The sequence below is a fragment of the Schizosaccharomyces cryophilus genome (assembly GCF_000004155.1).
Source record: "Schizosaccharomyces cryophilus OY26 unplaced genomic scaffold supercont4.1, whole genome shotgun sequence".
NCBI lineage: Eukaryota > Fungi > Ascomycota > Schizosaccharomycetes > Schizosaccharomycetales > Schizosaccharomycetaceae > Schizosaccharomyces > Schizosaccharomyces cryophilus.
In genome coordinates this window covers 1,096,291-1,114,439 of record NW_013185624.1, presented here as the reverse complement: position 1 = coordinate 1,114,439, position 18,149 = coordinate 1,096,291, and the positions used below count along the sequence as shown (strand labels likewise).

The window sequence follows — 18,149 nt, the reverse complement described above, 5'->3', positions numbered from 1 at the left end:
AACGACCTGGAAGGACATGGCGCTTTGAGGAGAAAGATGAATGTTGCTCATTACAGACGACTCCAAATAGTGAGAAATAATCGATTTCGAGAAGAAAGGACCATTATTCAATGGATAGTAAATTGCAAGAAAACATTTCTGTTGAAAGAGCCCGCGATGAGTATGTAAACAATGTGATTGGGAACATGTTTGTAAACATTGGGTGATGGATTGCGATTCACCGAAAGTAGGAAGGATTCTAACATTGGATGCAATTATAGTTTTAGAAGTTATATAAATCAACATGAAGAGCCCATGCTAGCTGCACATACTAAAGAGAAGGTTGAATATGGTCGTTCGAAAGGTTCAACACCAGCATCTGTACAACGTAAGGGAAAAGCAATTCGACAAAAATGTTGTGTGATTTGCTAGGAAGATCCAAGCAGTGGAACCCTACTTCGAGATTGTACAAGAGGCGAAATGATGCGATTGTTGGTCTGTCCAGGATCCTCAAGCGGAAATGAGAATGAGAATGAAAGAAAGGTTGGGAAGAAACGTGCCTAAACTAATTCAAAATTATCTTTCCCCTATAAACATGTCAAAATGCCATTTTCTAGAGATAGTGGGATGAGCAAACGAACAAAAATGCGTGATAGCGAATCAAATAAACAGATGAACAAAACGAGACAGCAGCTTTCTGTCTTAGAAACAAGAGCTTCTCATTAGTGGATGGAAGCATCCGGAAAGTGAAATGTCCTTTTGTTGGAATCGCCCAAGAAGGAAGGGATTGTTTTGATGAATGGGTTCTTAAGAGAAAAGCAGCTGGATCGTAGCAAATGAAATGTATAGAAATGTTTTTTTTTTTGTTTTTAAAGGAAATAATTTCGGTGAGTAGACAGTTGATACAACTAAAAAACATTAAGAAAAGAAATATCCATTTCTTCTTTCCTGTATTCATCAACCTCTATAATTCCAACCTAAACCTTTTCATACGAAAGAATAGTTATATTGAGATCAAAGTACCAACAAGGTCGGATAGCACAGTTGGTTAGTGCGCATGACTGTTAATCATGAGGTCGAGGGTTCGAGTCCCTCTCTGACCGTTGTTTTTACAACCAGCATTATATTTTTAATATAAGCTGCATGGATTCTCTTGGCTTTGTTTTTTTTTTTTTTAATTTTAGGGGAGCTTTTTCTTTATTTTTCTCCTTTGTGTTTTGTTCTTTTGTTTTTCCAGCAAGCTGCATATGAAAAGTTCAGAGTGGAATAGGATGGATCGACAAAGAATACATACTTTTTACAATAATAAACATAAATGTATAAAGGAATATAACATTCTCAAAAGTAAAAATAAATAAACATACACGTAAACAAGAAAGAACAAAGTCGAAAAAAAAAAAAACCAGGGAAATAATAAAAACTAAATAAACAAACAAACGTTCCTTCTCGAAAAGAAATCGTAAAAGAAAAGCGTACATGAAATATATAACGAAAGAATAGAATATCGAATCGGTTTGTTTTGCATATCTTGAAGGATTGCAAAGGAACTCGTTAAATGGTTCCAGTTCCCCTGGATCATTTCCTTTTTTTTCCAGAGAAGTTTTTAGTGAAATGGAATGATGTATCATAACATAGTGTAACGTTGAGTGGACCGATGTAAATTCAAGGTGCGATGTAAGAACCTTAAAGATCGTCGCAGAAGGGATGAAAACGTAAAATACAGCGAGCGAGAAGTCTAGAAAGCGTTCCAAAGACGATCTTTCACAAAGAAAAAAATAAAGCCGAACCAAAACTTTCAGCGGCAGCAACGTAAGGGAACGAATTGAGAAGAATGAAGAGTGAGTGACAACAAGGAGTGATATGATGATGAGTGAATACTTTTCCCTTTTTTTTACTGTAGTAGTACTCTTAAAATGCCTTTAACGAGTCCCATATTCAGAAACTGTAATAAAATCATGATACAATGTAACCACTCATAAACTCCAAAGGAAAAATAGACTAAAAGTTTTTCCAGTCCTGAAAATCCATATGTTCCCTGATTGTTCCTTATCGATAACGGATTCAGCCCGCTGATTGGCTTGCTGATAAATCACCGCAGTGAAGAGTTTCCTACAAGGTATTTGAAGGAGTCGCTGCGCACTACGTAAACGAAACACTCCACCATGCTTGTAGAACGCAACAGTAGTAAGTAGTGCAGAAAAGGAATCAGTGAAAAAAAGGTTGATTCAGCATTGCAACCAATTAGACAGAGTGCGAATAGGAAGGGAAAGTAAACAAAGGTAAGACGGGATTTCGATTGCAAACAAAGGAATAGAAGAAAAATCAAGCAAGAAGCAGAGAAATCGGAGTCGGACTATGTTTGTTGAACCAAACACCTTCAAATAAGCCAAATCTCCCAACCAACAAGGAAAGGGATGTTTTGTCGCATTTCATGTAATAGCACTACTGAACCCACCACCCACCACCGCTAGACAGTAGATCTCAATGAAAATAGCAAATAAAGATACAGTGAAAAATAACCTTTCTCACTTTAGCTTTTTCTTTTTATTTTAATTTGATTTAATTTAATTTATTGTTTCCCTTTGAAACCTACCTGCCTGCCCTGGCAATACTAGTTCACCATTCGTTCTCAAAACATCTTCCCCTCGCTACGGTTCGTTGCAGCTCGTAAAAATTCTTGCCGCTTTTTCACCTTTTTCTATATCAAGCGGACATGACGTAGAAAAGCGATTGTATGGTTTCTTCCTGTGTATGCTTTGATATCACATTCATGACGTTTTGGCTTGATTTGGAACATCTAGTAAAAACTCAACTTTTGACGTCACTCCTTCGGACCTAAACATGGCGTATGCTCACAAATATAAAAGCATGGCATTTCCCTGATCTTTCTTTACAATCTGCCTCATCAACGAAAGATTCAGGTTTCTTGCTTTTAGCGTTTCGTTGTCGGTTCTTTCTTCTTTCCTCCAAGTTCAATTGTTTTTGTTGTTCATTTCACGAGTTTTTTAATTTAACGTTTCTATTCATCAACTACTAGTTTAAAAAATGTCTTTTCCTCACGCTACTGGTGCTAATTTAGACCAAGCTCCCAAGAAGCGTTTGGCCGTTGGTGTTGTCGGTTCTGGTAACTGGGGTACCGCCATCGCCAAGATCTGCGGTGAAAACGCCCGTGCTCACGGTCACCACTTCCGTTCCAAGGTCCGTATGTGGGTTTTTGAAGAAGAAATCGAACACAAGGGTGAAAAGAGAAAGCTTACTGAAGTCTTTAACGAGACCCACGAAAACGTCAAGTATCTTCCTGGTGTCGAATGCCCTCCTAACGTCATCGCTGTCCCCGATGTCCGTGAAGTTGCTCGTCGCTCTGACGTTTTGGTCTTTGTTGTCCCTCACCAATTTATCGAGCGTGTCTGCGACCAAATGTCTGGTCACCTTCGTCCTAATGCTGTCGGTATTTCTTGTATCAAGGGTGTTTCCGTTGGCAAGGACGGTGTCCGCCTTTTCTCTGATGTCATCAGTGAGAAGCTTGGCATTTACTGTGGTGTCCTTTCCGGTGCTAACGTCGCCAACGAAGTTGCCAAGGAGCAATTCTGTGAGACCACTATTGGTTACAACCCCCCTAATCCCGTTATTTCTGCCGAGCAAATCGTTGCTGTTTTCGACCGTCCTTACTTCTCGGTCGTCTCCGTCGATGATGTTGCCGGTGTCGCTCTCGGTGGTGCTTTGAAGAATATCGTCGCCATGGCTGTCGGTTTCGCCGACGGTTTGGAATGGGGTGGTAATACCAAGTCTGCCATCATGCGTCGTGGCTTGTTGGAAATGCAAAAGTTTGCTACCACCTTCTTCGATAGTGAGAAGGGTACTATGGTTGAACAATCTTGTGGTATTGCCGACTTGGTCACCTCTTGTTTGGGTGGTCGTAACAACCGCGTTGCCGAGGCTTATGTTAAGTCTGGTAAGCCCATTGAAGTTCTTGAAAAGGAACTTTTGGGCGGTCAACTTTTGCAAGGTGCTTCTACTGCTAAGGAAGTCCACGAATTCCTTTCCACCAAGGACATGGTCAACGAGTTCCCCTTGTTCCACTCTGTCTACAACATTTGCTACGAAAACATGGACCCTAAGGGCTTGATTCAAGTCCTTCAACCCTTGAAGGAAGAATCCGAAAACGAAGGTGGTACTGAAACCGAGTAAACGGTTTCGCTATGATCCCTTTTGTTTTCTCTGTGTGTGGAAAAGGATACCATTCCTCATCCTGACGCGTAACGCTTATCAGTTCCAAAAGGGGGTGTTGTTTGAGGTTGCACGTTGATTTCTATCAGTCTTGAACATATGGTTAGTTTTCTTTTGATGCACACTTTTCATTACCATAGCTTTTGGCTGGTAGTTGGTTATTTTCCGCATTGATTGATTTTTCGTTGCTTTTATCATTCGTTTCCCCCCTCGTAAGCATCGCGCATATTTAGTGGAAGAGACGTTAAACCAATCCCCGTTATTAATAGAGACTTCTTGATATTTATGGTGTCCTATCAAGTATAGAGCCATAAAAAATTGCATGGGTGAAGGAAGAAGGTCTTTATGATATCCATGTTCTTCACACTTTGTTAACGACTAAGAGAAATGATTATATATCTTTGTCCATTGTTGATGTTATTTATTATGTATAAATCGAAATCGATTTTTTTGTGACTAATATTCACAGTATATTGTTGTCATCGTAAAGATAGCTTAAGGTATGTGCCATTTTCTGGTGCTGATATGAAAAAAGCTATGTGTTTGTATTCAAATGGATGAGGTTCTCCTATTTCAATGATGGTGGTGGTTGTAGATTGAACTAGCTTAGACTGTTGATACTGAATGAAATGGTAGGAGTTGGTGAATCTTGTTCTGTTCTTATCGTTGATGAGCAGTGGTAATGGTTTATTTCGTTAAATGAGAAAGGAAATAGTACCTTTTGTTGTGTGTCGTCGGAAGTACAAGTTCATGGGTAACTAAGACTGCTTAGTTTGGTCTGCAATTCTTTTGTCTCGGTGAACAGTTGGTAATGCCTACATACAATAAATGATACTTTACGGGCAAAATTGAGTAGCTTCTCCCTTTTGGGGTGGTATGCCTCCAGCCTGAAATCCTTTTTCTATTGTAATCCATTCCTCTAATCCCAATTTTTGTAAGTTCCTAATTTAATTACCTTGAACAAGCACCCGTTCTCATTGCTTGCACTTTTTTTTGTAACTTTCTTATTCTGTAGATACAGCATTAAGCAAGTAAACGCCGTTCGCATCTTTGGATACTGTGAGTTGTTTCATAATATCCTTTAATTCCAATGTCTTCTCCTTAGAAGCATTTTTGTTATGCTTCTTTACAAGCTTGTATAGAGACTCCTTTCCATCCTTTTCGCACAGCGAGAGCATTTGCTCGATGGGAGAGGCATTCTTATCGCCGGAAGATGGTTTCTTTTTCTTCTTACCTTTCTCTTCCGAAGAATCATCAGAGGAAGACGACCGCTTCTTTGAAGGAGAGGAAACTTGCTCCTTGGACTCTGGTGTTTCTTTTATTTCGGTGCCATTCTTGTCAGCAGGAGCATTACCGTTTATACTTTTACTTTGCTGATTTGTTTTTTTCAGTTCTTTTTTCGTTGGACGGTAAAGGCCCTTCTGATATCGCTGTGCCTCTGTCATACAAGAAGAGTGAGAACGATAATCAGTCCCGTCAAAAGTCGTATTGCAGTCGATGCACGTGAAGTATGCTCCATGGCAACGAGAACGATGTTGATCGAGTTTTGGCTTCTTCACAATATCTTGACAAACTATAATTGAAGTTGTTAGCCTTTCTCACTTTCACCGATTTCCTGTCATTTTTCTTTTCCTAGGATTAAATATTTACCTTCACAGCAAAAAGAAACCATATTTTTACTTCTTTATTAGTTGCTTTTCTTGACTTTTCTCAAATGATTCTTGTAACTAGTGTCAAGTTGCTGTTTGCAAGTGTGTGGAATAAGCAAAGAAAAATTTTCGATATACGTTCTCTAACGACCTTCCTATCCTTTTCGTTCTTGTTTAATGTTTAGTTTCTTAATTTAAAATAATATTTAGTCATTTGAAGGATACTTATATCCTGTTTGACGACAATTTAAATTCTTGTTTTTCTAAAATTGACAAGAGACACGGCCATTCAAACGTTCGGCATCTCCATTCTTTTTCCTGTGTTAGTTTCATCCTTTGCTTGATTTACATAGCTGACTCCCTGTTAGTACTCTCTTCGGTTCGTCTATCAGGCATTCTTCACCATTTGAATGCTTTTCACGAAAAGCTGTCTTTCAAGCTACAGCACTTTAACTACTATCATTCTATGCCTTAAATTGCTACTCTTTTTATAAGCTGATGTTTCCTTGAAAAGAGTCAAGTTCTATTATTCCTTTAAAAGCAAGAATGTAATTACGATACCCAATTCACGAAAGCATCAAAATTTCATTTTTATCTAATCATCAAAAAATCTCAATAAACAAAATTAGTTTCCCAGAAACCAACTTTGAGCGACGGAGTCATCCGATTAATGACTATTTTTTACATACTTAGTTCCCTTTCAAGCTTAAGGTTCTTTTTGTTCCTCCGTTGGCTTTTGAGAATCACTTGGGGCTGATGCTTCAGTAGAAGGAGAGACATCTGTCATGGATATATCTTTTGAATCCGAAGCTTCTTGTTCTGACTTTTCATTAGACTCGGGTGAACTTTCCACCTTTTCACTCAGATCTTGAGAAGATTCCTTCGATTCTTTGGTTTCTACCTTCTTTTCTTCTTTATCGTTATTTTCAACAGGCTTCACCTCCTCGGCTTGTTCGGCTATTGGTTCTGGAGTCTCAGACGTGGCCTCAGCTGGCGATTGCTTTTGCTGAGAAATGGCCTGCATAATGGGTTTCCATTTATCTTCAAGAAGTTCCTGGCAAATATCCTTTATAGGTTGTTCTTGATCTCCGGGTAACTCTGTTAAAGCATAGATTTTCTTCAAAACAACTGCAATCTTTGTGTTTTGGACCAGCGTAACGTCTAATCCCTGGAATGTGGAAAGCTTCTCAAGATATCCACGAATTATCTCGTAATTTTGCTTGGACAAGTCTGCATTTGGTGCCAAAAGACTACTTTGCAATTTGTGACGAAGAAACAACAGAGATTGTTCCCTGGATTTATAAGTACGTTCAGCCGCTTCTTCCTCGCTTACTTCAGGGCTTTCTTCTTTTTCCTCTTTCTCCTCTTCTTCTTCGTCTTTCTTGGCCTTCTTCTTCACAGGAGCAACCGTCTTTTTCACCTGCTGGGAACCTTTTCTAGGAGAAGCTCGAGTTCTCTTTGCACTAGGTGATGCAGTTTCCGTAGAAGAGCGTTTTCTACGAGAAGCATCCAAGGAAGGATCAAAAGACACGGTCTTTTTTGTATTTCTCTTACCTCCTCGTCTAGCACTGGTTCGAGTCGTCCGCTTCGATTCTTCTTCTTCCTCTTCTTCGTCGACAGAAGCTTCAGATTCCTCCTGTTCGTCCTCCTCAGATTCCTCTTCAGACTCTTCAACGTCAGAAGGAGGAGGAGAAACATCTTGTAAATTCTTAGTGGCCTGAGCTACTTTATAAGCTTTGATTAAACCAGCAGTTTTGGGTTTAGGCTTTTCAAGGAATTCAGAAATTGCATCTTCGGTTAATGGGCATAAAGCATCAGGACTAGCCCATAAGTATTCTTTATTAGGAAAGAAAATTACAGGGTAATAATTTTCAGCACGCTTAGGCTTGCTCTTCAAAGCAACAGAAGTCATTTTGTCTTCTGTAATGATCATGCTAGGCCACCAGGGGAAGCCGGCGAGCTTAGTTAAAACACGCATGCCAGATTTGTATTCAACATTTTGCTTTTCCCCGCTCTTCTGCTTCGCGGCATTTTTAGCGGCTGACTTGGCAGTACCTTCAGACTCTTGCTTCTCCGTCGATTGATCTTCGTTCGACTCTGGAGAGGACTCCTCTTGTTTGTTTTCCAATGTCTTGGAATCCTCTTCTGTTGCAGTGGCTCCGTTTTCTTTAGGCTCTTCCTCAGTAACCGTTGATTCCTGTTTGTCAGAAGATGCGCCATTTTCTTGTTCGGGAGCTTCTTCAAGTTTCGCTTCAACGTCTTCCTGGGGTTCATGATCGTTTTCACTCTCTTTCTGAGCATCTTCAACCTCCTTAGTCTCTGATTCCTCTGGGTTTTCTCCAGAAACTGGAGTCAGTGCTTCTTTTGTGTCCTCAACAGGTGCAGCCTTCTCTTCTTGCCTTTCTATATTCATTTGTTGTGCATTACTTTCAGACGATGCTTCCATTTTATCAATTTCGAGATTCACGTCGTGTTCTCAAATATTAGTAGAAGGATAAATTATGCAACCAGTAAGCGTAAATGCGTCTAGCACAGGAAGTGCAAAACTGACAAGTATAAGGTACACCGAAGCGAGCTACCTAAAACTAATTTACCGAAAGTTATATATGAAAAACAAAGTACAAATAATTCCTGATTGAAACCAAACGAGTTGATGGTAGCAACAGACATAGACTCGAAAACCAATATAGAAATCAAGATCTAAACGTCAAACTCTACAAGGAAATCAACGAGTTAAACAACATAGAGATTTTATTCGAACAAACAAAAACAACCAATTTGATAGATAGAAGAGCCTTCGCAAGGTATATTATCTAGGTTTAAGCAAAAGTTGGTCAAAGAACCACACCAACAAAAGGCAACTGTCTAAAACATCACCAAAGCCGTCCTCAACTATGTTTCATAAAGCAAGGAAGGGCGTTTTAACGAAGACAATTCCGAACAATTTCGAAGTGTAGGGAAAAAACGAAAAATAATAGTTTTAGATATACAAAATGTGATCAACCATTGCTTATTACCGAATAGTTAAAATAAATTAAAGAGTTGAAAACATTTTAAACAAATATTTCGATTTTAAAGATCATGGTTACCAATCCAATCACTCCATCTCTTAACTTCGTTAGGAATAGCCTTCTGTTCTGAAGTAGCCTCTGGAAGCTTCTGCTTAAGAGAGTCAATAAACAACTTGGCACAGTTAGGATCGTTAATTAGGGTCACGTTGAAGTCTACGGCATTTCTACGCATAACATAGTCCTTATCATAAATATCTTTACCACGGGCAAAAGCCAAATTGAAGACAGAACGAACGTTATACTTCTCAAAAACAGCACGAAGAGCACGCTTGTCATCAACAGGGAACTCAATAACATCCACTTCAGTGGGCTTCAGTTCCTCGGAAACTTCCTTATCGGCAGAGTAAAGCTTGTAACCAAGCTTGTGCAAATCAGCAGCAACTTCCTTTAATTCAGGACGGTCACCCCCCAATAAGATACCTTGACCGGGGACAGGAATCTTGAAATTTTGCATAGATTGAAGAGCAGTCCAGTAAGCTTCTCTAACATCTTTACCGAAGCAGGCTACTTCACCAGTAGAGCTCATCTCAACTCCAAGGAATGGATCGGCACCAGCCAAACGAGTCCAAGAGAATTGTGGAACCTTGATACACACATAGTCACGAGGGATAGCCATCAAGTCACGAGGAGCAGGAACATTTTGATCAATAATGGCACGAGTAGCAACATCAATAAAGTTTACACCAAGGGCCTTTGAGACAAAAGGGAAAGATCTAGAAGCTCGAAGGTTGCACTCTATAACCTTCAAGTCACTTACGCCAGTTTCAGCATTGTCAGCCAAAATGATTTGCATGTTATAAGGACCAGTAATATGGAAAGCCTTAGCAACCTTCTGGGCAATTTCTCTACAGCGCTCCATAATATCGGTGCTCAAAGAGTAAGGAGGAAGAGCAATAGTGGCATCACCAGAGTGGACACCAGCATTTTCAACATGTTCAGAAACGGCATGAACCAACAATTGGCCCTTGGAAGCAACAGCATCAACGTCGAGCTCACGAGCTCCTTCAATGAATTTAGTAATAACCACGGGATGGTCGGGAGATACGGCAGCTGCATTCTCCAACTTGTTCTTCAAAGTAGATTCATCACGAATAACATTCATAGCAGCACCAGACAAGACATAGGAAGGACGCACGAGAACAGGATAGCCTACGTTATTGGCGAATTCACTAGCTTCTTCAACAGAAGTAAGCTCTTTCCAAGCGGGTTGATCAACACCAATCTTATCGAGAATTTGAGAGAACTTGTGGCGATCTTCAGCTGAGTCAATCATCTTCGGATCGGTACCATACACATTAGCACCAGTCTCTTGTAATCTCAAGGCAATATTTTGAGGGAGTTGACCGCCCACACTAACGACGATACCATTAGAACTTTCCATCTCATAGATATCCATGACACGTTCATAAGAAAGTTCTTCAAAATACAAACGTTCACATTCATCAAAATCAGTAGAAACAGTCTCAGGGTTATAGTTAACCATGATGGTGCTACGTCCAAGTCCTCTCAAGGTACGAGCACAAGAGACACCACACCAGTCAAATTCAACACTGGAGCCAATACGATAGACACCGGAGCCAAGAACCATGGTACCATGCTCATTGAAATCAACGTCATGAGAAGAACCATTGTAAGTGGTATATAAGTAGTTAGTATGAGCAGGGAACTCTGCGGCCAAAGTATCAATCTTCTTAACCCAGGGATGAATGTCATAACGCTTTCTACGAGCACGAACTTCCATTTCAGTAGCACCAACGAGTTTAGAAATTTGGAAATCAGAAAATCCATGCTTTTTAGCACGTGTTAAGACTTCCTTATTTAATCCATATAAAGAACCAATCTCTTGAAGCTCCTTGTAGACTTCAGCCATATTTTCAAGCTTACCTAAGAACCACTTATCAATCTTGGTCAACTCATGGATTCTGTCAATGGAATAGTTTTGATTGAGCATGGCTTCAACAACAGCAAAGAAGCGAAGATCAGTGGGAACAGAAAGAGCATGGTCCAAATCCTTAAAGGGCATGGCCATAAAACCTAAGAAAGAGGGATCAACTTGGCGCAAGGCTTTTTGAAGAGACTCCTCAAAAGTACGACCAATAGCCATGACTTCACCCACACTCTTCATGGAAGAACCGATTTCGCGGTTAACGTATTGAAATTTGCTCAAATCCCAGCGAGGGATCTTGGTGACAATGTAATCCAAAGAAGGTTCAAAGTTAGCAGTGGTAGTCTTGGTAACAGCGTTGGTTAATTCAGGAAGCGTGTGACCCAAAGCGATTTTGGCGGCTGTATAGGCTAAGGGATAACCGGTAGCCTTAGAAGCCAAAGCGGAAGAGCGAGAAAGACGAGCGTTAACTTCAATGACACGATATTCCAAGCTATCAGGGCTTAAGGCGTATTGAACATTACACTCACCAACGACACCCAAATGACGAATAATCTTGATAGCGGCAGAACGAAGCATGTGATATTCTTCATCGGAAAGAGTCTGAGAAGGAGCAACGACCATGGAATCACCCGTGTGAATACCAAGAGGATCAAAGTTTTCCATATTACAAACGGTAATGCAATTGTTAGCTGCATCACGGACAACTTCGTATTCAACTTCTTTCCAGCCCTTCAAAGACTTTTCAACAAGAATTTGAGGAGTCAAGGAAAGCGACTTAGCAGCCAAAGATTGCAACTCCTCTTCGTTGTTGGCAAAGCCAGAACCAAGACCACCAAGAGAGTAAGCGGAACGAACAATGACAGGGTATCCGACTTGAGAAGCAGCTTGAAGAGCCTGGTCGACAGATTCAACGGCAGTGGATTCAGCAATGGGGATATCGATTTCATTCAATGCCTTGGAGAAAAGATCACGATCTTCAGAAGTCTTCAGAGTCGAGATAGGAGTACCCAAAACCTTAACATTGTTGCGAGAAAATACACCCATGTCATCCAATTGGACACCGACGTTCAAAGCGGTTTGACCGCCAAAAGTCAACAAAATACCATCAGGACGTTCGCGTTCAATAATATGGGAGAGGTAGTCAGCAGTAACAGGTAAGAAGTAAATTTCATCAGCAAGTCCATGAGAAGATTGAATAGTAGCAATATTAGGATTAATTAAGATAGTGTGAACAGAGCTTTCACGAAGAGCTTTAATGGCCTGAGCACCAGAGTAGTCGAATTCACCAGCTTGACCGATAGAGATACCTCCGGAGCCAACAACAATAACCTTATTAACTTTTTCACGTTGAATAGCTTTCACATGACCAGAGCGAAGGTAAGCACTGGCATCGGGCACATTTTTTTCTTTATTGGGTTCATTGCGAGCAATCGCAGAAACGCTAAGAGTACGCTTTTGAGATGCTAATTTGGAAACAGTGCCTTTATTTACTGATACAAACGAGCTTAAGCATCGTCCATTTCCAAAGACATTTTTGGAAATACCTGGAATGGCACGACGCATTGATGTCGTCCAAAATGCCATATTTTCCTACAACCCAAGCTTGTTCTATGCTCCAAGAATCAAACTGAGTTATTTGGCTTGAAATTGACTGGTCAATGCTAGAAGGAAACTGATATGTTTATAAAGGAGTTTTGTCAACTTTGATGATCAGTAAAGTGTGACTTCTTTCTCTATAGAGGTCAGATTACTGATAGTGAGGTATAACGTACCACCTTAAAATTATAGATTGATGTATTATATGAATGAAAAAAAAAAGGGAAATAGGATTGGGATATACTTACAAAGAAAAATCACTATGTGAGATGGATGTATTGGTTCTCAAAAAGTAGAAGTAAATGGAAGTAAACTTAGGAGAATCAACCCCAAGTCAATGTAAACATTCATCCATGGGTGTTAAATTTCAGCAATAGCAATTAAGATTTCTTTGATAATGACAAGCACGTGTTTCAAGGCTTCGAAAAATAAAAAGAAAAAGGTTCAACTTCAGTTAGCAAAAGACGTACAAGTTTACGTTTCACAAAAGGAGAAGAGTAGTTTGATCATTTTAACGAGTATTTGGAAAAACAAGGATCAAGAATGTCAACGAAGTCGAAAGGAAAAGAATGAATTATTTCATACAGGTAGATGAATCTTCTACACGAGGATATTAAGGATATATCGTTCTATTCGAGTGTGAAAGATGGGGACAACAGAACAGTTCTATGGATTAAACACGCTCAATTACAAAAGAAGAAGCACCACCACCACCATTGCAAACAGCAGCAACGCCAATCTTGGCATTTTTCTGAGCCAACACATTAGACAAGGTGACAATGATTCGAGAGCCACTGCTTCCCAAAGGATGGCCCATAGAAACACCACCTCCGTAGATGTTGACGCGTTCAGCATTCAAGCCCAAAATCTTTGTGTTGGCAACACCGACAACACTGAAAGCTTCATTAATTTCATAATAATCGACTTGAGAAAGCTCAACGTTGGCATGCTTCAAAGCTTTAGGAATGGCAAGACTAGGAGAGGTAGTAAAGCGATTAGGGTTTTGAGCAGCTTCACCCCAACCAAGAACTTTAGCAATAGGCTTCAATCCTAGTTCTTTAAGTTTGGTACCAGAGACCAAAACCATAGCACTGGCACCGTCATTTAACGTGGAAGCGTTGGCAGCGGTCACTGTACCATCAGCCTTGAAAACAGGACGAGTAGACTTAAGTTTTTCTTCGTTTAAATTCTTGGGCTCGTCATCTTCAGAAATGATTTTGTTGGGCTTACCACGACCGCCAAAGACCTCGACAGGGATAATTTCGTTTTCAAAAGCGGAAGATGCTTGAGCGGCTTGAGCGCGTTTATAGGAAGAAACGGCAAAATCATCTTGAGCAGCACGGTCGATCTTATGTTCTTCTGCGCAAAGTTCAGCAGCGTTACCCATAGATTGACCATCATAAGCGTCCGACAAACCATCACGCAAGAGACCATCAACAAGCTCGACGTTGCCAAACTTGGAACCGAAACGGCTCTTGGTGGCGTAGTAAGGAGTATTGGACATGCTTTCGGCACCGCCAACGACGACGATGTCTGCGTTACCAGTCATGATAGTTTGAGTGCCAAGAATGGTGGCCTTCATGCCGGAAGCACAAACCTTATTGACAGTGGTACAAACGGTGTCGACAGGCAATCCCGCACCCAAAGCGCACTGACGAGCAGGGTTTTGACCGAGGTTAGCAGACAAGACATTGCCCATGAAAACTTCTTGAACATCAGAAGTTTGAATCTTTGCTTTTTCAAGTGCGCCTAATCAATATGTTAGTATTCTTTAAATATTAAATCCATAAGTAAAACAATAATCTCGTGCTAAGCTCTTGAACAAACGCGACGCGTCACTAAATACGCGTTGAAATCAAGAGCGACAGCCAAAATTACAAACTTACCCTTGATGGCAACTGCGCCCAATTTAGTGGCAGGAAGAGACGCAAGGCTACCACCAAAGCTACCCATAGGGGTACGAACTCCAGAAACAATATACACGTCGCTTATCTTAAGTTAGCACATGCGAAAAGCAAGATATAAAAAATCACTTACGTGTTCACCATTATGATGTTTATAAATATTAACTAAGAAAAAATAAAGTCTCTTTGGCGTTGGCTTTGAGTAAAAGTTGGAAGCGGTCAATTTACAAATATATCCTGACACTTGCTGTTTAAAGATTCCCAGCGAAATACGCTAAAGGGTAAAAAAAAAAGCAAGCTAGTTTGTAAGCCCTACACTTTTCTTTTTTGAGACAAGAATAAAACAAAGAGCGTAAAGAAATCACAAGCAGCTTCCTTTTTATAGATAATTGCGAATCAATGCTTCATTCATAAATGTTTATTAAGGTACCACAGCATTATCGGCAATTCAAAATAAACAGCATCGGTATCCTATGATACAATTAAATTGTGATATCGGTAGACATCTCTATTTCGTTGAATGGGTAGTTACCATCTGTACTGCCCTTTTCTTGGAAAGCCAAAAGTAGAAAGATGGACGAGGATTTATATGACGAGTATGTAGAGTTGCTTTTATGGAGTATTAACCTTTTAGATTTGGTAACTATATAGGACCTGAGAACGAAGATGAGGAACTGGACGAAATTCCTCAAGTTCCCAGCCCTTCCGTTGCTCAAGTGCCTGGTTTTGAGGCTGAGATGGAAGAAGAGGATTTAGAGGATGTTGAGCGCGTTGAAAAAATGGCACTTAATCTTGCAGAACCCCAAAACGCAGTTGTTTTGCATGAGGACAAGCAGTACTATCCGAGCGCTGAAGAGGTTTATGGTCCTGAGGTTGATGTTGTCGTACAAGAACAAGATACTCAACCTCTAACGCAGCCTATTATTGAACCAATTCGTCAGAAACGCGTCGCGATCGAGACGAGCAATGTGCCCGATACGGTCTATAAGAAAGAGTATGTAGGATTCATTTGCGGCTGTCAAATTAACGTCTCTTTTAGATTTTTATACGATATTTTGAGTCAAACTGATGATGTACGAACTTTTATCATTGCTGGTCATCTTCATCATGGCAAAACCGCATTAATAGATTTGCTGGTATACTACACGCACCCAGACACGAGATCACCAAAACGAAGGTCTCTCCGCTATACAGATACCCACTATCTCGAACGCCAAAGGGTCATGTCTATTAAGAGCACCCCAATGACCCTAGCTGTACAAAATATGCAAGGAAAGTCTTATGCTTTCCAATGTCTAGACACACCAGGTCATGTTGACTTTGTCGATGAAATTGCTTCTCCTATGGCCGTAGCTGATGGCGTCGTTATTGTTGTTGATGTTATTGAAGGGGTAAGTGTTTGGATTCATTTCTAATATGTGCTAATTATTGAGTTAGATTATGGTCAATACCACGAGAGCTATACGACATGCTGTCATTCATGATATGCCAATCGTATTGGTCTTGAATAAAATTGATAGATTGATTTTGGAGCTTCGTCTTCCTCCCAACGACGCATATCATAAGTTACGACATGTTATTGATGAAGTTAATGACAGTATTTGTCAAATTAGTATGGATCCCAAACATCGAGTCTCTCCTGAACTCGGTAATGTGTGTTTTGCTTCATTTGATTTAGGATATTGCTTTACGCTTGCCAGTTTCGCTAAACTGTACCTGGATAAAAATGGAAAACTAGACCTTGATGATTTTTCAAAACGGTTATGGGGTAATATTTATTTCGATAGAGAAAGCAGAAAATTTACAAAGCTTTCGACTGGTATTCGGAGCTTCGTGTACTTTATTTTAGAGCCTTTGTACAAACTCCACACACTCAGTATATCCGATGAACAGGAAAAATTAAAGCGACAATTACGTTCTTTAAATATTTTCTTGAAACCAAAAGACTTTTTGCTTGAACCTAAACCATTTTTGCAGCTTGTTTGTGCTTCGTTTTTTGGATTCCCAACTGGTTTAGTTGAATCTATTGTGCGACACATCCCTTCTCCTCGAGAAAATGCTAGCCATAAAGCAAATCAATTTTACACCGGCCCTGTAAATTCATCCATTGGTGGTTCTTTAACGTCAATGAACCGTGAGGACTCAACCATGATTGCTCACGTTACGAAGCTATACAATACTGTTGATGCAAACAACTTTTATGCTCTCGCACGTATTTATACAGGAAAAGTAAGAAAAGGGCAAAAGGTTCAGGTATTAGGAGAAAATTATTCCGTTGAAGACGAAGAGGATATGGCAAAAGCATATATTGAAGAAATTTGCTTACCCGGTGGAAGGTATCGCGTACCCATTGAAGAAGCAACAGCTGGAATGCTTGTCCTTTTGGCTGGCGTAGATAACTCTATCAGTAAAACAGCTACAATCGTATCAGAAGGAGTCCAAGATGATTTATACATATTCAGGCCACTAGCGCACATGTCGGAAAGTATTTTTAAAGTTGCTGTGGAACCGTATAATCCGTCAGAATTACCAAAAATGCTTGATGGGCTTCGAAAAATCAATAAGAGCTATCCTCTTGCAATTACAAAGGTAGAAGAATCTGGTGAGCATACGATTTTCGGAACTGGTGAATTATATATGGACTGTCTTTTGTACGATTTACGGGTATTGTATTCTGAAATTGAAATTCGAGTTTCGGATCCAGTAGCTCGCTTCTGTGAGACAGTAGTTGATGTTTCAAGCTTGAAATGCTTTGCTGAGACACCAAATAGGAAGAATAGGTTATCAATGATCGTTGAACCTTTAGAAAAAGGAATAGCATCCGACATCGAAAATGGCCATGTGAAAATAAATTGGCCTCAAAAACGTACAAGCGAATTTTTCCAACGACAATATGATTGGGATCTTTTAGCATCTCGTTCTATATGGGCTTTCGGGCCTGATGATCGGGGTACAAACATATTGCGCGACGATACCCTAGAAATGGATGTCGACAAGAAGACACTGGGTCAGGTTAAAGAATTTATCAAACAAGGATTTCAATGGGGAACAAGAGAAGGACCTTTGTGCGATGAAACTATCCGTAATGCAAACTTTCGGATTATGGATGCCGTTTTAGCTCAAGAGCCAATTTATCGAGGTGGAGGTCAAATTATTCCTGTGGCTCGAAGAGTCTGTTACTCATCATTTTTAACTGCTTCACCAAGGTTGATGGAGCCTGTCTATATGATTGAAGTACATACACCTGCTGACTGCTTACCAGTTATTTACGATCTTTTAATGCGCCGTCGTGGACATGTACTTCAGGATGTACCCCGTCCTGGCTCTCCTCTATATTTAGTTAAGGCCTTAATACCTGTCATTGATTCTTGCGGTTTTGAAACAGATTTGAGAGTCCATACCCAAGGTCAAGCTATGTGTCAGCAAGTATTTGATCATTGGGAGATTGTTCCTGGGGACCCATTAGATAAATCGATTAAGCCTAGACCTTTGGAGACTGCTAGGGGAGCTGAATTGGCGAGGGATTTCTTGGTAAAGACCCGCAGAAGAAAAGGTCTTTCAGAGGACGTGGCTATTACTAGATATTTCGACCAGGAAATGATTGATTCACTTAAAGACGCAGATGTTGTTCTCTCTCTCTAAAAAAAACGGATTATTAGATGACTATGTAGTTTGAAAAATGCTTCAGTCTTTACTAATTTTGAAAGACAAGGTTTGGTTGGTTTCAGTTTTATTTTTAAAAGACAGATGGGGCAGTGAAGGAATGAACAAATAATTACTATTTTAATTATCTAAATTATAATTTTGGAGAATAGATGCTTGTTGTAACATTTGT

General features: G+C 40.1%; 7 protein-coding genes and 1 non-coding gene across 8 annotated transcripts; 4 read left to right on the top strand and 4 right to left on the bottom strand.

The window, feature by feature from the left end:
• The first annotated feature begins 55 nt into the window (after window positions 1–55).
• On the top strand, window positions 56–867 carry SPOG_04604 (uncharacterized protein). Its single transcript, XM_013166603.1, has 2 exons — window positions 56–160; window positions 261–867. The coding sequence occupies exons 1-2, from the start codon at window positions 111–113 to the stop codon at window positions 409–411; spliced, it is 201 nt and encodes a 66-aa protein (XP_013022057.1). The 5' UTR covers window positions 56–110; the 3' UTR covers window positions 412–867.
• Window positions 868–1,008: 141 nt separating this feature from the next.
• Window positions 1,009–1,082, top strand: SPOG_16138. The gene has a single exon. It is a non-coding gene; the product is annotated as a tRNA-Asn (tRNA).
• Window positions 1,083–2,804: 1,722 nt separating this feature from the next.
• SPOG_04603 (glycerol-3-phosphate dehydrogenase Gpd1) lies at window positions 2,805–8,449 on the top strand. Its single transcript, XM_013166602.1, has one exon. The coding sequence runs from the start codon at window positions 3,025–3,027 to the stop codon at window positions 4,165–4,167; it is 1,143 nt and encodes a 380-aa protein (XP_013022056.1). The 5' UTR covers window positions 2,805–3,024; the 3' UTR covers window positions 4,168–8,449.
• On the bottom strand, window positions 5,029–5,994 carry SPOG_04602 (LYHRT protein). The gene is made up of 2 exons (XM_013166601.1): window positions 5,857–5,994; window positions 5,029–5,779 (listed from the first exon to the last, which is right to left on the bottom strand). The coding sequence occupies exons 1-2, from the start codon at window positions 5,876–5,878 to the stop codon at window positions 5,211–5,213; spliced, it is 591 nt and encodes a 196-aa protein (XP_013022055.1). The 5' UTR covers window positions 5,879–5,994; the 3' UTR covers window positions 5,029–5,210.
• SPOG_04601 (PWWP domain-containing protein) lies at window positions 6,562–8,301 on the bottom strand (the record flags this gene model as incomplete). Its single annotated transcript, XM_013166600.1, has 2 exons — window positions 6,562–8,258; window positions 8,283–8,301. 2 exons carry the CDS (start codon window positions 8,299–8,301, stop codon window positions 6,562–6,564), a joined length of 1,716 nt encoding a protein of 571 aa, XP_013022054.1.
• A 478-nt stretch (window positions 8,450–8,927) lies between the features above and the next one.
• On the bottom strand, window positions 8,928–12,377 carry SPOG_04600 (arginine specific carbamoyl-phosphate synthase Arg4; the record flags this gene model as incomplete). Its single annotated transcript, XM_013166599.1, has 1 exon — window positions 8,928–12,377. One exon carries the CDS (start codon window positions 12,375–12,377, stop codon window positions 8,928–8,930), a length of 3,450 nt encoding a protein of 1,149 aa, XP_013022053.1.
• A 193-nt stretch (window positions 12,378–12,570) lies between these two features.
• Window positions 12,571–14,561, bottom strand: SPOG_04599 (acetyl-CoA C-acetyltransferase Erg10). Its single transcript, XM_013166598.1, has 3 exons — window positions 14,448–14,561; window positions 14,297–14,397; window positions 12,571–14,159 (listed from the first exon to the last, which is right to left on the bottom strand). The coding sequence occupies exons 1-3, from the start codon at window positions 14,456–14,458 to the stop codon at window positions 13,084–13,086; spliced, it is 1,188 nt and encodes a 395-aa protein (XP_013022052.1). The 5' UTR covers window positions 14,459–14,561; the 3' UTR covers window positions 12,571–13,083.
• A 261-nt stretch (window positions 14,562–14,822) lies between these two features.
• Window positions 14,823–18,137, top strand: SPOG_04598 (GTPase Cwf10). Its single transcript, XM_013166597.1, has 4 exons — window positions 14,823–14,910; window positions 14,949–15,308; window positions 15,354–15,705; window positions 15,752–18,137. Exons 1-4 carry the CDS (start codon window positions 14,888–14,890, stop codon window positions 17,954–17,956), a joined length of 2,940 nt encoding a protein of 979 aa, XP_013022051.1. The 5' UTR covers window positions 14,823–14,887; the 3' UTR covers window positions 17,957–18,137.
• Window positions 18,138–18,149: the final 12 nt, after the last annotated feature.

What these genes read in the sequence shown, in the direction of transcription:
- SPOG_04603 (XM_013166602.1), top strand. Translation starts at nt 3,025, where the DNA reads ATGTCTTTTCCTCACGCTACTGGTGCTAATTTAGACCAAGCTCCCAAG.
- SPOG_04602 (XM_013166601.1), bottom strand. Translation starts at nt 5,878, where the DNA reads ATGGTTTCTTTTTGCTGTGAAG. An exon ending in GGTTTCTTTTTGCTGTGAAG is followed by an intron (nt 5,780 to 5,856) that starts GTAAATATTTAA and finishes CTTCAATTATAG; the next exon opens with TTTGTCAAGATATTGTGAAG.
- SPOG_04599 (XM_013166598.1), bottom strand. An exon ending in GGGCGCAGTTGCCATCAAGG is followed by an intron (nt 14,160 to 14,296) that starts GTAAGTTTGTAA and finishes CATATTGATTAG; the next exon opens with GCGCACTTGAAAAAGCAAAG.
- SPOG_04598 (XM_013166597.1), top strand. Translation starts at nt 14,888, where the DNA reads ATGGACGAGGATTTATATGACGA. An exon ending in GACGAGGATTTATATGACGA is followed by an intron (nt 14,911 to 14,948) that starts GTATGTAGAGTT and finishes TTAACCTTTTAG; the next exon opens with ATTTGGTAACTATATAGGAC. An exon ending in GATACGGTCTATAAGAAAGA is followed by an intron (nt 15,309 to 15,353) that starts GTATGTAGGATT and finishes CGTCTCTTTTAG; the next exon opens with ATTTTTATACGATATTTTGA.
- SPOG_04604 (XM_013166603.1), top strand. Translation starts at nt 111, where the DNA reads ATGGATAGTAAATTGCAAGAAAACATTTCTGTTGAAAGAGCCCGCGAT. An exon ending in GTTGAAAGAGCCCGCGATGA is followed by an intron (nt 161 to 260) that starts GTATGTAAACAA and finishes ATGCAATTATAG; the next exon opens with TTTTAGAAGTTATATAAATC.